Raw genomic sequence first — 16,817 nt, 5'->3', positions numbered from 1 at the left:
GACATGACTGTCCTCTGCCAGGGGAGCTCTCTGCCAACCCTGACTTCTCCTCCCTTCCCTTTTGTGCTCGCTTCCAGCTGTTTCAGTTTTTCTTTTATTTACTGGCTTTATTTTTATTTGTGTTCGCTCCAGCAGTGACTTGCTTTCAAAGGAGACATGGAGAAGGCAAGATCAGGAGGAAAAGGGAGGTAGCAAGATCATCCCAACTTCTCCACCACCACAACTGCAGCTCCCCTCAAAGGCCCCTGCAAAGCCATTTTCGGCACAAGTGCAAGTGGCTTCCTGCTCCTTTTGGAAGATGTCCACCACGCCTGTGACATGAACTCATGCCTGTGACATGAACTCTACCCAAAGCTCAAATTCCACTGGTCCCTGGAGGATCCGTCCTTCTTTTAAGGGGAAATTTTAAGGGACAATACAATATTTTGCATCAAGAGGGGAGCAGAGACGCTCTTCCAGGCTCTGACCCTGGGTGAGATAATATTGAAGTGGAGATACTTCCACTTCAAGTGGAAGTCCCTTTGACAGCGGTGACAATTTTGCCTGACCGAGGATGGCGGTTCAAGACATTGGGGACTGCAATATAGACATGTTTGGAAGAGACCTGCTGCAGTGGGTTTGGGAAGATGGCTGAGTAGCTGTAACTGTGGTGATAAGCTTTACCTGAAAAACAGTTGTTTCATCTCAACAATACAACACAAGGGTGCCCCTGGTCATTGTCAAGGTTGGTTGTTGTGTTTTCCTATTTCTTTCCTGAAGCTAAAATAGGAAATCACTTACAAAGACCACTTCAGCTTTCCATGTTAGTGACATTTTTTGAAATGCTACAAAACGCCAGAGGACATTAACCAGCTGACTGCCTATGAGGAGCAGCACAGAATCCAAAACACCTGGGAGACAGGAGGTAAGGAGGTGAGGAGGACAATGCCTATTCACACATTCAGAAAGTCAGCGCTCACTCACCACGAGCCATCCCGTCCTCAGGAAAAGAACCACTCCAAAAATGTTGATCATGCAGGAGGTGAAGACGCCATCCCACGTACCAAAAAGCACCGGCTCCCACACAAACAGCTGGATCTTCCACCAGGGCTTGGTCTGTGTTTGAGATACCTAGAGAAAAGCAAAGCCTTCAGTTTAACCTCTCGTGCTTTACGGGCCAGCTGCAGAAGTGGTGCAACAGCCAACCACCAGCAGTGGGATGGCCACCAACAGCTGCTAAGACACCACTTTGCCACAAGTTGTCTCTAAGATGAAGGGGCAGCAGAGCTGTTGAGATCCCCAGGCCCTGGAAGAGGGAGTTCCCTGTAACGCCCTATTTATATTCTTGTAGGATAAGCAGCAACAGAATTCTCCTCAGCCTCAGCGAATTAACCCCGTTCATTATGTTACCTGAACCAGACACATCATCCAAGGGATGCTTTTACAGAGCCTGCAGCTGCACGTTGTCCCTGCCAAACACCCCACCAAGATAAGCAGAATCCTCAGCACACTGGAGAAGTCTCTTAGATGAGATGACAAACCAGGCTGGACCAAATGGGACTGACAGAAGAGGTTAAGATGGCCTAACCATCACACACAGCCACCTGCTACAGATCTGGGGATCAGGACACTGTTTCTAGAGGAAACACGGGACTCTGTCACTCAGGGCACCAGTGAATTTCAGAGCTGCTGGAACTGAGAGCTGAAACTCCAGGGCAACTGCAGCTTTCCCACTGCAACTCTGGAAACCAAGTCCCTTCCCTTTCCAAATGCAGCCCCTGAGGTTTAAGCCGCAGAAAGAAGGGTGGTCTTGTGACTTCAGGAGGAGGTGCAGAGACCACCGGAGATGGAAACTTGGGCTATGAAGGCAACTGGCTCTCCACCATACCTGCTGTGCTTCCTCGTGGAACAGCTCTTGGACGTACCCCTCGCTCCTGGCACCACTCAGGCTGAACATGGTATCCTTGGCCTTGCCTCCACCTGCCCAACGCACAGCCCTAACACTGCAGCAGGCGAGCCCGATCCCAGCAGAAGGTCAGCTATTCTCCTCGGTCAAATTCCTGCCGTGCTGGATCCTCCGATGTAGAAGATTCATGATTTTATTGCACTTACTGTGAAAGCAGGAAAGAGAGAAGGCAGAGATAAGGACAGGGAGATCACTCAGCAATTCTCATCACAGGCAATACAGACTCCAATCAGAGTAGGGTCAAGACAAATCAAAACTAAATTTCAAAAACACCTTCCCACCATCCCTCCCCTCTTCCTGGCTCAACTTCACTCCTAAATTCTCTACCTCCTCCCCTCAAGTGGCACAGGGGGGTGGGCAATGGGGTTGGGGTCAGTTCATCAGATATTTCTATTGCTTCTCCTCCTCAGGGGGAGGACTCCTCACACTCTTCCCTGCTCCAGTGTGGGGTCCCAGCCACAGGAGACAGTCCTCCACGAAATTCTCCAACATGAATCCTTCCATGGGGTACAGTCCTTCGGGAACAGACTGCTCCAGTGCCACAGACCCCACAGGGTCACAAATCCTGCCAGAAAACCTGCTCCAGCCTGGGCTCCTCTCTCCACAGATTCACAGTTCATGGGTCCCACCAGGAGCCTGCTCCAGCGTGGGTCCCCCACAGGGTCACAGACTCCTTCAGACATCCACCTGCTCCAGTGTGGGGTCCCAGCCACAGGAGACAGTCCTCCACGAAATTCTCCAACATGAATCCTTCCATGGGGTACAGTCCTTCGGGAACAGACTGCTCCAGTGCCACAGACCCCACAGGGTCACAAATCCTGCCAGAAAACCTGCTGCAGCCTGGGCTCCTCTCTCCCCAGATTCACAGTTCATGGGCCCCACGAGGAGCCTGCTCCAGCGTGGGTCCCCCACAGGGTCACAGACTCCTTCAGACATCCACCTGCTCCAGTGTGGGGATCTCCATGGGCTGCAGGTGGATATCTGCTCCACCGTTAACCTCTATGGGCTGCAGGAGGACAGCCTGCCTTACCACAGTCCTCTGCAGAAGAATATCTAGGTGCACCTAGAGCACCTTCTCCCTCAGCACTCCTTCACTTACCTTGGTGTCTGCAGAGTTGTTGCTCACACGTTCTCACTCCTCACTCTGGCTGCAGTTGTGCAGGTCTCTTTGTTCCCCTTCTGAAGTATGTTACCCCAGAGACACTACCAGCCTTGGTCATACCCACTTCAGATGTACCTTCTGCAGACTGAGTCCCACCAATGTAAGCTCTCCCCTGACACACAACCTTGTTACCCAGCTCTGTCCTTCTTCCAGTACGCTGCAGAGATACAACTGGAGCAGCTGAAGGTGTCCACCACCACAGACCCAACACTCTGCATTCCTGATGCTCTCAGCCACATCCCCTGCACCAACCCACAGGAGCCTTTCTCCATAGCCATGCCCACCCTTGGAGGTACAGTCATCATGGCTGCAGTCGGTCAGGCCTAAGCACCAAGAAAGCAGCATTGAGCTTTATTTCAAGGACAACTGAACCCATTACAGAAGGGGAAGGCCAGCACAAACATTTTTCTACCTCAAAATTGCTGGTTCTTCTCCTCATTGGGGTGGTTCTTTTATGAAGTTCGCCCTCTAATCATAGAGAACTGCTTTCCTACACCTCCCTCCAGCTGACTGCAAGTCTTAACTTTCCCCAAATGGTCTTGTCATGGCCATCAACCAGTTGCCCACAGTGTCCCACACCAACTGCCAGCAGAGCCTTTCTGGCTATTCCTCAGCACAGCTGCACCATGCCCAGCTAAGACAAAGAGGACTGCAGCCAGAGGGGAGCAAGACATGCCCCACAGCTGTGGAGAGGACACTTTGCCTGGATCGTTGGCTCTCCTGGGGCCAATAGTTTCCTGGCCAGTTGAGCTCACATAATTAGAAGAACCAACTGTGGTCACCCATGGCTTTTACCAGTGGCTGGACACCTTAGTTGAGACCAGAGACCAAATGTACCATGGGCACAATGTAGGAATCGCTGACTTCTCAAGCTTACAAGCTGTGGAGACAAGACAACCAACAGAAACGTGCTTTTCCTATTTCACAGGGACAAGAGAAAGAGAGAAAGCACTTTGGGTGACTCTGAAATTTCTCCATCAAGGTCTGAATCCCAGCTCCCAGATCAGCCCTTTCACCATCCTGCCTTTATTATTCTACTTTTAAATATCCAGTAATAACTAACCAATGCTGCTGCTGCTCCACCATGGCGTTTGGGGTCTCCTGCAGCTGGGCTACAATGGCCAGCACGGGAGGTTTTTCTTCTCCCCGTCCACGTGGCCAGTTAAGCAGCACCAGAGCTGTATGAGTTCACCGATTCCCCGCTGCTCCCTCTCCTCTCTTTGAAGCAAAGAGCCCTTCACAATCTCACAACTGGCTGCTGTTGCGGGGAGATTGGGGCTTCCAGCAGGGCAAAAGCAGCAGGAGCAGATGAACTCCAAAGAAACAAAGCTCATGTTTTAATGCAAATAGCCATAGTCATAAAAAAAAAAGGAAGAAAATACACAACACGGAACAAGATTGCAATTGAAAAGCCATATTCTCCTGACATTCCTTCCTCGCCAGAGATCTCGCTCAGCAAAGGATTCACCGCGGTCATCCAAACTCCTGTCTTCCCCAGCAGTTCCTGGTGGGCGTAGGAAGAGGCTCCAGCCCTGCAAGCCCCCACACTGCTCCACCAAGGAAGCTCAGAAGGAGGTGGCCCCGACCTCTTGCCACAGCTCAGGGTGGCCCGTTCAGCATGCCCGGTGTGTGACCACGGGCAGGTTTGATGCACCTGTATCATCAATCCAAAACTTGAGAGAAGGGCTCCATGCACAGATTTCACACCCAGAGCTCACTTTGCAGGAAACATTAGCCTCGAAGACATTCAAATCCCCTTATCTCACATTTTTCTTCCTTTTTCTCAGCGCTCGAACCCCTCTCCTGCCCTGTCCTCTTTCCACTTAGCCCCGCTCCCGGGGGGGGAGAAAGCTTTGAGAGCTTTCTCCTCCGCAATTGCAGGAAATTGCCTCTCCACCATCGCTCCTCTGTGGCGTTTCCAACTGCCTAACGCCTTATTACTCAATCCTGCTGTTGTTTACATCCCTCCTCAACGTACGGACCCAATTCAGCCCTAGGAGGTGACCAAAGCAAACAAAGATGCCAGGAGGGGCCACTACCAACACAACCACATCCCCCCTCCTCAACGTACGGACCCAATTCAGCCCTAGGAGGTGACCAAAGCAAACAAAGGTGCCAGGAGGGGCCACTACAAACACAGCCACATCCCCTAACCACATATTTTTATAATTTAGGGTCTGCAAGTGGGAATTCCTTGGTGCAGGAGCCTTCTCCTCGTCCCAGGCAGCAGGTGACCACCACAGCGTGGTTTCCAAATCCCTGCACAACACGGGGATGTTTTGTGGCTGTATTATCTCTCTAGGTCACCGACCCAGCAGAAGCTTCTTCTGCTATAAACCCCACTCTGCCAAAAACACCAAACAAGCACAATCTTCCTCTAATATAAGTGAGCCTCTCACTCCAAAGTTAATTGATAGCACTTTCCCTAAAGTTCCTGCCAAAGACGCTAACCAGTCTATAAATTAAATCTGTTGTTCTAATCTTTCCATACCATTTAGTGCTCGAGAGAGCAGAAGATCATTAGCAAACCTCGGCGCCGAAATGTTACGAAGGCTCATCTCCTTTCCCTGCCACGCTTTTACATCCAATCCCAGAACCAGGTTCCTACAGACGAGATCTCCCTGCCCTCCGCGCACCCTCTCAAAGCAATATTTTACTAATTGTCACGCCGAAGCCACTTCTGAGCGAAGCCTGGCGGCTCCGAGCTCCTCAACATCTGGCTGAGTTTCCAGAGGAGAGGTGAACGCCTTCCCAAGCCCAAAACTGCGTGTGGTCCCACCACCTCCCAAAGCCTCCTTCCCTGCCAGAGGAGGCACTTCCAAGCCTCCCTCCCTCAAGGGACCCAGCAGCCAACAGCACTTTAGTTTTAACAAATCCCCTCAGCTCCTTTCCGGGTCAAGTTGGTTACAAACACCTCATTTAGGGGACCCCGAGGAAGGCGGGGATTAAAGGGGAACGAAGCGGCCATCGGTGCGGGGAAGGGAACGCCGCACACCGGAGCGCCTGCTTATTCCCAGCTCCTCATCCACCGCCGCAGCCGGGACAATTACACAACGCTTTTTTGGTTTTTTACCCCTCTCTGCGGCGGAACTACCGCGGCGGAACAGGCTCCCCCCGGCAGCTCCATCCCCGGTGCGGGCAGGAGGCTGCGGTTCTGCCAACACCTTCGTGCCCCGGCCCGCGGGGGGACCGGGAACGGCACCGGGAATGGCACCGGGATCGGGACACTGACCCCGCTGGGGGCTCCCGGCCCGACCCGGCCCATCGCCGCACCGGGACTGAGCCCACCCCTTCCCGGCAAACCCTGCCAGGGCCTGCTCCCTCTTCCTTTTTTTTTTTTTTTTTTTTCTTTCCTCCTTTTTTTTTTATTTCTTTTTGTTTTGTTTTATTATATTATTTTCTTCTGCCTTTTTTTCTGCTTTTCTTTCTGCTTTTTTTTTTTCTTTCCTCCTTTTTTTTTTATTTCTTTTTGTTTTGTTTTATTATATTATTTTCTTCTGCCTTTTTTTCTGCTTTTCTTTCTGCTTTTTTTTTTTCTTTCCTCCTTTTTTTTTTATTTCTTTTTGTTTTGTTTTATTATATTATTTTCTTCTGCCTTTTTTTCTGCTTTTCTTTCTGCTTTTTTTTTTTCTTTCCTCCTTTTTTTTTTATTTCTTTTTGTTTTGTTTTATTATATTATTTTCTTCTGCCTTTTTTTCTGCTTTTCTTTCTGCTTTTTTTTTTTCTTTCCTATTTTCTTAACTAGTCTTTTTATTTGCCTTTTTTTTGCTTTACTTTTGTCTTTTTTCTGTTTTTTCTTTCCATTTTTTCTATTTTTTTTGTTGTTGTTGCCTTTTTTGCTTTGTCTTTTTCTTTCTTTTAGCTTTTTTCTTTATTTTTTTCTTTTCCTTTTTCTTTACTTTTTTCTGCTTTTTTGCTTTTCCCTTTTTTTTTTTTGCCTTTCTTCTGCTTTTTTCCCCTCCTTTTTCTTTGCCTTTTATCTTTTGCCACGTCTGCCCGGGCAGCGCTGCCCCCCCCTCCACCCCCGGGGCGGGCACCCAGCGGGTAACCCCCCCACCCACACACCTGGTGGCTTCTACCCACTCGGGTGATTTGTTTTGTATTTTTTTTTACCTTTTCCGCAGATTTTCCTTCCAGGAGGGGGGCTGGGAGGTGGCGGTGCCAAAGCGGGTCGTAGGGGCAGCGCTGAGGGGAGGGAACCCAGCTCATGGCTGTGGGAAGGGGGGTTAGACTTCCACTAAATCTGAAATTCTCAGGAGTTTGACCAACCAAACAAAAAAAACAAAAATAAATAATCAAAATCCTAGCTGGAGGGAAAGCTGGCGGGGAAACAGGACGCGATTCCGCATGGGAGCGGTCACCACCTGGTTTCAGGAGGAACTGGCTCCAGCGGAACTTCCCTGTCGAGGGCGGCCACGGCACCCTGGCACCCTTGCCTGGGCACAGCTCCATCCCAGCTAAAGGCACAAAATTTTGGATCGTCTGGATGTGAATAGGATTAAATCTTAACGCCAGACACCCCCTTCCTCCGACCTCAAACAGCATTCCCTGACTTCTCTTGCTTCCAAAGTGAAGTAAGGCAAAAAGAGTTAGGGCTGTTTTAATTTTGAGTGAAGTATCCGTATCAAACATCCATGTAATCCAGCAAACCTGCTTGGATTTTCCAGAGTGTCCCGCAGGGGCAAAGTGGAAACGAGCCTTTTCTCTTAGAAACACCGAGGATGAGCCAGTGGCAGAAAAGGAAAGCAAGAGCACAGAGAAGACACAACTTCTCAAAGGAGGATGGAGCCTGAGGGAACTTCTCCCCACAATATCCCATTCCTGGAATATTTCAGAAGCTCTCCTCTGGCTCCCTTCAAAGGGGATGCTCTTTACGATTAACAGGGAACAGGTCGGGGCAGATTCTCTCATCTCACGGGCCAGTGCCAAATCTGAAATAAGTAGCTTCGATTTGTTGCAGAACTGGTGAAGAGTCACTGATTGCCTGAGGACCGAGCCCTGGGCCTTGCCTGCAGGCGCATCCGCCCCTACACACGCGTGTGCAACCCTAAGCAAGCGCTGAAGAAGTCTCCTGGGGCAGGTGCCACTGCCACCTCCCACCGCTGAGCACTCCTTTAGGAAATCCTGCCTCCCTGCTGGAAATAAGGACGGCAGAAATCCAGCCAGAGGTATTTTCAAACACGCGTGTGCAACCCTAAGCAAGCGCTGAAGAAGTCTCCTGGGGCAGGTGCCACTGCCACCTCCCACCGCTGAGCACTCCTTTAGGAAATCCTGCCTCCCCGCTGGAAATAAGGACTGCAGAAAACCAGCCAGAGGTATTTTCAAGGGGAGGAAGAACCCCAGGCACCAACACAGGTTGGGGGTGGACCTGCTGGAAAGCACTTCTGAGGAAAAAGATCTGGGGGTCCTGGTGGATAGTAAACTTTCCATGAGCCATCAATGTGCCCTTGTGGCCAAGAGAGCCAATGGAATCCTGGGCTGCATAGGGAAGAGTCTGGCCAGTAGATTAAGGAGGTCATTCTTCCCCAGATTAGGAATCCTGGGCTACATAGGGAAGAGTGTGGTCAGTAGGTCAAGGAGATCATTCTCCCCCTCTGCTCTGTCTGCACTGGTGAGGCCACAACTGGAATACTGCATCCAGTTCTGGGCTCCCCAGTTAAAGAGAGACAGGGAGCTACTGGAGAGAGTCCAACGTAGGGCAACAAAGATGATGGAGGGATTGGAGCACCTCCCTTATGAGGAAAGGCTGAGAGACCTGGGGACTCTTTAGCCTGGAGAAGACTGAGGGGAGACCTTATCTCTGTTTACAAGTTCCTAAAGGGTGGGTTGAAGGATGATGGAGCTGGACTCTTTTCAGTGGTTTCCAGCAATAGGACGAGGGGCAACGGGCACAAGCTGGAACATGGGAAGTTCCACTCAAATATGAGGAAGAACTTCTTTCCTCTGAGGGTTATGGAGCCCTGGAACAGGCTGCCCAGGGGGGTCATGGAGTCCCCTTCTCTGGAGATCTTCAAGATCCACCTGGATGCAGCCCTGAGTGATGTGCTCTGGGCAACCCTGCTTTGGCAGGGGAGTTGGACTAGATGATCTCTAGAAGGTCCCTTCCAACTCTGGCAGTTCCGTGATCCCATGACTAGCATCACCAAGCACTGCTGTTAAACATCCCTTTCAGGAGCGCCTCGGTGCTGGTCTCCGTCTGTTCCTATTTAAGTCGTGGCCAATTTTCAACATTTTCCCTGTTGGCAAGCGGATGAGGCGGCAGCGGGGCTGCCTGCCTTCCCGAGGAGCACGTGGCTCTTCCAGAGCCGACACGCCAGCGGAGCCGGGGGCTGACACACACCTCCACTCCTCCAAGGACAACCAGCAAGCGGCTGTCACGTGCAAAGTGGGTCGCTGTCTTTCAGAAGAGCAGCTTTGGAAACGGAGAGGGAAGAGGAACGGGAGTGAAGCAGCTCTGGCTGTGATTGCTCACAGTGAGTGCGTGACAGTGTGGGACGGGACCGGCTGCGTGACTCACGGCTGGCACGGCCACCACTGTCCTCGTGCGAGCCTTCCTCCGCTCCGCACCGCCCCGAGGTCTACGCCACCCTCAAGGAAAACCACCGCAAACCACCTGACAAAAGCTTTATAAAGGCCTCACTAAAAATTCTTCCTCCTCATGCTGAACACCTTAGCTCTGCTGGGAGAAAAAACACCACTAAAAGCTGAACTAAAAACTTTATCAAAGTCCGATTCTTGAGCACTTTTAGGGCCAGCAACGGATGCTGCGAGTTCCAGAGACCAGCAGGAATCCTTCCCCCCAAGCTACGTAGGTCCTCAGGACTGTCAGATGGAGCATCCAAAGCCCAGCAGACTGAGCACCAAGCATCCTGAACTGTGATTTGAGCAGACTTTCGATAGCCCGTACAGTGTCACTTGGTGGAAACTGCTCCAGGGGATGGAGACTGGAGATGGATTTAAGGGAGTGAGGGAGGGGACAGAAGTTTACGTGGGGTAAAACAGGAAAAGGAAAAAATACAGGGGTGTCCAAGACACAAACGTGGCCTCCAGAAGCAGGGAAAGCAGCAGCACAGAGGTGGGTCAGCAAGAGAAGATGTGAATTTGAAATATCCACAGGTCTGAGCAATCCCACGAGATGTGGGTGGGATTGGTTCTCAGTAGAATGGATGTTAATTATCCCATAACTCATCATGGTCTTCTTCAGTTGCCAGACATACCCGTCTTTCCTAACACAGCAACGCACAAGCCAACTTCCATGTACACACACAGCACGAACTGTGAATAAACTACACCATTTAGCTAATCACATCGCTTAATGAGCTACAGACAAACCCTACATCAACAGCAAAACGGGCTGTTACACACAAAGAGTACGTTCTCACAGGAAACGAAAAGCCAGTCGACCTTTATTCGACTTCCCTCATAGCTGTAAACTGCAAAATACTTTGTTTTTAAAATGCATTTTACCTGATTTTGTCCAGCGCGTGGTAACAGCAGATACTGGTGTAGCACCTGAGCACCACCACAAACAACATCCTTGTTTCCATTCCTTAAAGAGGAGTTTTAGGCAACACGAGGGACTCTCTGAGAGCAAACACTGCCCAAATGCGTTTCTGCACCCAATGGAGGGGCTCACACTGGCATCAACGGCTCATTTTCAAGCTCCTGCAACATCCACTGCTCTCACTACACAGAATCACAGAATCTTCTAGGTTGGAAGGGACCTCAAAGATCATCTTGTCCAACCGTCAACCTAACTGACAAAAATAGACACCCGCACAACAAACAAGAAGCATCACCATCACTAAACCATACCTCCCAGAACTACATCAACCCATCTTTTGAACACCTCCAGGGATGGTGCCTCAACCACCTCCCTGGGCAGCCCATTCCAATATCTGATAACCCTTTCAGTGAAAAAATTTTTCACTGAAAATGACTAGGGGACTGATCACCCCCTCTAATTTCATTTGACACTTTCCCTTAAGCCAACAAATACCATCCTCGAGAAAATCCTCCTTTCCCACCCCTGTTCTGGAGGAAAAGATCGCTTTGGCGCACTGGTACCCGTCTACTTGCTCATCCCTCTTTCCGAGCTGTAACTTTCTTAGGCTGTTTTGTCTCTAATTAGCTTTATAACAAAGATGGTTTCAGGAATGGGCAAGACAAATGGAAGAAAACACAGGACTTGAGAGAAAACAAACAAGTCCTCCTTTGAGCTTCCGATGAGATCCGCTTTGTTCTCACGTGTTACTGCAGGGTCAAGATTACCTGGCAATACCCTGAACGTGTTCCCAGCACTCCCAGTCGGTGCTTTATCATCTCTCGTGACTCAGTTTATCTTGTGACAAGACAGAAAAGCTCCTGAAGAGCTTTCAGAGTGGGAAAAACTGTACACCTTAAACAGTCGTTACTCATATTACAGCAGAGAAATATGGGTTTTATGAGTTACACTGCTAAAATCATAAAACGGTTAGAGTTGGAAGGGACCACAAAGATCATCCAGTTCCAACCCACCTGCCATGGGCAGGGACACCTCCCAGCAGACCAGGTTGCTCAAAGCCCCATCCAGCCTGGCCTTGAACACCTCCAGGGATGGGGCATCCACAGCTTCTCTGGGCAACCTGATATCTAATCTAAATCTCCTCTCTTTCAGTTTAAAACCATCAACCCTCGTCCTATCGCTACATTCCCTGATACAAAACAATGGAACCCTCTTGGTTTCACTTAGGCCAAGCTACTGCTTTTGACCCAATGGCAGCTACTAAAGCTCTGTTACCTTGGCCCCTCTGAAGTGACACTAACAATCACATCTGACCATGAGAAAAAAAAAAAAAAAATGCAAATAAAAGTGAAAACTAACATATGCTCAGTGTCACAGCTTGCACCTCCACAGCGGGGCCAGCTTACCTCTCTCAGGCTGTACAGGGGAGAAGGCATCACCTCCTCTAAATTAAGACAGCTACTGCCAATGCACTGACCTACGCCAAAGCTACCAGCACAAAGCTTGCTTTGGGACCAGGCACCCACATTTCCAACCGAGAGGCCTGAAAGGTGCAGCTGTTGGCCATAAGAAAAGCCAAGCCACTTTGCTACCAGCAGGTAGGAGTGTACAATCATCATGCCTTGGCTCTCCTGCATAAGACGGGAGGTAGACTCCAAGTGGAAAAGGTGCCCAGGGAGATGGGCTCCAAGTGGAAAAACCAGCAGTTAGCTGTACACCCAGCTAACATCCAGAGGCAAGTACAAATAATGGAGGGAGGCACTGGATCCCATGCTTTTTCATTACGTGCGTGGCTACCAACAGTCAGAAGTGATGTAGTTGGCCAGACTGCGAAAGATACACACGCATGTTTTAAGATCAAACCTCATCAAATGATCCTATTTAATCCCTGCCAGTGACTGGTACGTATATGCCTTTGAAATTCAAAAGTGAGAGCAGAGCCTGCAGCCTGAAGACCAGCCCCAACGTGAAAGGGGAAGGACGCTGCGGAGGAGGCAACTTACCTGAGGGACCAGGGCAGGGCTTCTGAAAGGACAGCACACACCAGCTCCCTTTTGACCCCCTTCCAGTGGAAAGCTCTTCTTTAACCTCCATTATCTTGGCAACTAAAGCAGACAGAAAAGCAAACAATATTCTATAGGAAACTATCTCTGTTGATTTGGCAAGTGCAACAGAATTTGAGAAGCCCAACTTAAGAAGCCCAAACCCTGAAACCAACAAACTGGATGCTCCTCCAGGCGACCTCCCCTAAACCAACCCACCTCCAAATCTCTCTGCTTTCATAAACCACTGCCTGTTCTGCAGCTACAAAAGCTTCTCCCGTGCACTGCAAGAAAAAATATTCATTTCAGAGAGAAATATTTTTTCCAATCCTCTAAATAAAAAAATAATCAATCATTTTAACAGAAAACTGTTTCCTTCTCCTAGCAAAAGAAACCCAAAAAACCAAAACCAACCAAATAAAAAAAACCCAACCTAATTTAATGGATTATTTTTCTCACTCAACACAAAGTGTAGGTTCTGGCAATTGTTTTCACATCAAAATACTGGAAAATGTCTTCTTTTCAGCATCACTTTCACGATTAAAATTGTCAAATAGCGAAGTCAATAAGCAGAAACCATCAGCTTTGATTTCTTATTTTCACCACATAATTAAAACCAAATAAAAAAAAAATCAGTATCACTAATGTAAGCAACCATAACAAAACTAAAGCCAAGGAGGGCAGAGGAGTATGTGGACGCTGCTGACTGAGGCATACTGCAAAGTGCACCCACATTTTAAAACTATTGAACACCAAACCATGAAGAGCAGTCACTACACTGGCCGGATGTTAACACACCGTGTCAAGTTCTCCACAGGCTGTTTTAAAAAGCAGTACCAAACCGTGCACACTGGAGTTAACAGCGAAACAAAGTCACATCGAGTCTTGGTGGCTGTGTTCATTCCACACCTCAGCAGTATGGGACAGCAGTGACGATGACCCACCACGGCTCAGAGGGACCCAGCAAGGGCAGCCATTCCCGAAAGTCCCTGCAGAAAGGTCTGTGCTGACTCCATCTGTCACTGCCCTGGGGCTCTGCGTGGTCATCCCTGCCCGGGCTGCTGTCCCCTGGGGGAGATGACAGAGCAAACCTCATGAGAACCCCTTCTCCGCTACCACACAAATTCAGACAACTGGCTTCAACGTCCTCAGAAGGGGTCTAGGCTAAAGCCAGGTGAGAAGCTCCTCTCCCGCAGCCACCGCTGCCCAGAGAGGGGTCTCCCCAAGGTGGCTGGTGGAGAACACCCAGGGAGTGACACTGGGGGCTCCAGGACTGGGGCTGTACCCACCAGGAGGGAGCCACCAGCATCCTGGACCCACACGGCTCTTGCTGCAGGGCTCACCTGATCACGGCTCAAGTTTGAGCACAGAACTTCACAAGATAGATATTTTTTTTTCCCTCTTAAAAAGGTACCATGAGACTTTCAAACATTTTCTCACACAAAACTTGTTCTTACACGAAGTAAAATCAAGAGAGCCAGGCATTTCACAAAAATCAAGCCTTTATCAGGAGTGATGCTACCAAAAGATTCAGGGAAAACAATGCGTTTAACACATGAATAAATAAAGGCGAGAAAACTAAATTATCAGTAAATAATGCTACAGGGCACATTTCTGGTTTTGTAAGTGCATTAATGCCATGATCTTCAATTTTTTTTTTTTTTTTTACATATTTGCTTCAACAATAGAAAAATCTATGTTACATATTAAATACTCTGTATACTACCCACGCTACGCAACGATGTAGCGCATACACTGCACATTGTTACCCAATAGGCTAAAAACTTGAGTAGTAAAAGTTCACTTTTCTTGCAACTGAGATTAAAACAAAGTCCTGATTCTCATTCGCAAGAAGAGTTGCTGGCACTGAATAAATTCCCTCTAGTGTAAACAAGATCACAAAAGGAAAGCTGGTCTAATACTGGGTGTTACTATTAAAGTGATTCCAGTGCAATCTTCTAAGAAGTCCAGGATTTAAATTAAGGTCAGAGATTCTGTTTTCCATAATCAAAAGAGGCAAGAAGGATATCCAAAGGGGAAACAAAACCCAAATAAGTTTTATACATCTCAAGTCAAATATTTAAATATTTCAATTAACTGTTGAAGGTATCCACTTCAGTTCTTGCACAACGATACGTTATCTCTACATGCCTTCATCTGCCTCATTAGAAAAGATTGTTTGAAATTATCTAACATGAAAAATACCGCTAAGTCTATTCATAAAACAGTATTCTATATTTATTTTCCAAACAGCAAGTGACCACATTTTAAATGCATCATTTGCAAATATAAATTATCAAACTATTAGTTTAATTAAAAATAAAGCAAAAACATAACTTCCCGTAGTATCACAATACATACAAGGGTATTATAAACCCCAAAAGACTAAGTTAACCATTAAGAAAACAATAATGTCAAAAGTGATGAAACTCATTAAGTCACTTAATGAATAAATCAATCCTACGAATACAATACCATTCACCATAAAAAAAAAAAAAAAAAAAGAGCAAAGCAATCTTTCACTGTATTATACAGATAAAACAATCCAATCCTTCATGCCACATTTTGTAAACCATGATATAAATTACACTCACAGTCAAATGAACAGGAAGAGTCACTCCCAAAATATTTTAAGTTGCTTTTAGGGCAGAAGTAAAGGCAGAAATAAAATCATTTAAAATATATTAAGTTTAAACCACCCACCCACCCCCAAAAAAAAAAATTCATTTGGTCAAGCCTGCTATCCAAATAGTTTTATTTCCTGAAAAACTATTTTTGTCTTTTTTTGAATTATGAAATTTAAACATTTCTTTTACATATTAAATGTAAGTGATGGGTTGAACTACATTAAATCCTTTTATACTTGTATCATTTTTGCCATGAGACCTAAACATCTTTCATGTACCTACACCCACACACTCACACACACACTCTTGATATCAGGAAAATTCCTCATTTCAGAGGAATAAAGAAAGACTCACATACTAATTTCTGTCAGAAACATAAGGAATATACAAATTCATACTTTTCAGGTTCCTATAAAACCATCTCTCACCTATATACATACATACTTTTACTAATGAAATTCAGGTTATGGTCTTTTGTCTGATAATAAAGGGACGGAATTGATGTTGTAGGATAAAGAAATACTGTATAATCATTGAAATAGACCTATTATTCTAAATTTATCTATACGGATTAATTTTTTTTTATTATTAATTGAAATACAAAGAAGGCATATGGACTTCAGGAAAATAACACTATATCAGAAAACGCACTGTAACAGTGTTCCACTATATATATATCATCAGGTTTTTCATAACACAATTTCTTCTGTACACTAGATTTTGTACTAATTTCTCTGTCTTCAAATTCATCATAATTCCAGATCCAATTCAGCACTACATAGTATGCCTTCAGAATAAAAGGAGGTCACTTGCTTTATTGAATACCAAGTTCCCTTCCAGACAGCATTAAAAGAAAGACAAGACCAGACAGACAAAGTCCAGTATAATTCATTTCTGACAATGAAAATTTCAACCCCTCATACTGTTGCAAAATTCCTCCTACTGAAATGCTTTACTACAATAATAATAATAATAATATAATAATAATAATAATAAAAAGCATACATTACATATAAAAGATACCAGTGTACTAAAAGTGACAGAAGTGGACTAGCAAATCCTTCAAAGCACATATTATATAAATGACTAGCATTTAAAAACATTTTTTTCCTATAAAATGTAGGTCATATACATTTATAAATTGGGGAGGGGGGGTTCTAAAGCAGTGATGACTGTTCAAATAGTTATGCTGCTCTGTACAGTCTGATACCTATTCAATTCAAACGGTAAGTGTGACGTTTAGTTTATCGGAATAAACCCATCTCATCACCTCATAATTTAAAAAATTTGCGACTCGAATGAAGACGTGACTTGTAAGCTCCCTGTTTGTCTGTATATGAAATAAGAAGAGAACTACTCCTTCCTACTGGAGGCCCAAGTCTCATCAGTTCAGCATCAGGACTTAAAAGACTCCAAATTTAAGCAGAGGAATTGTCAGGAACCAGGGCAGAAGCAGAATAGTATCTCTCGTCCTTTCGAGACAGAGCTATTCAACTTTTGCAGTCCTCCTCCTCCTCGCGCAGAAGTGCAGCCCAGC

General features: G+C 46.9%; 1 protein-coding gene across 1 annotated transcript in view; it reads right to left on the bottom strand.

Annotated features, from left to right (window-relative positions):
* Positions 1-7,419, bottom strand: part of SLC12A8 (solute carrier family 12, member 8) — a 59,218-nt gene extending 51,799 nt beyond the window's left edge. The window contains exons 1-3 of the mRNA XM_014938762.1: positions 7,221-7,419; positions 1,868-2,090; positions 964-1,110 (exon numbers count right to left, since the gene is read on the bottom strand). Of these exons, the coding sequence (XP_014794248.1) occupies positions 964-1,110; positions 1,868-1,936 (216 nt within the window). The 5' untranslated portion in view covers positions 1,937-2,090; positions 7,221-7,419. The remainder of the gene's footprint in view (positions 1-963; positions 1,111-1,867; positions 2,091-7,220) is intronic.
* Positions 7,420-16,817: the final 9,398 nt, after the last annotated feature.

The sequence above is a fragment of the Calidris pugnax genome, unplaced genomic scaffold, assembly GCF_001431845.1.
Source record: "Calidris pugnax isolate Ruff unplaced genomic scaffold, ASM143184v1 scaffold21, whole genome shotgun sequence".
Taxonomy (NCBI): Eukaryota; Metazoa; Chordata; class Aves; order Charadriiformes; family Scolopacidae; genus Calidris; species Calidris pugnax.
The sequence above is the reverse complement of the archived record's forward strand: the minus strand, read 5'-3'. Positions and strand labels throughout refer to the sequence as shown.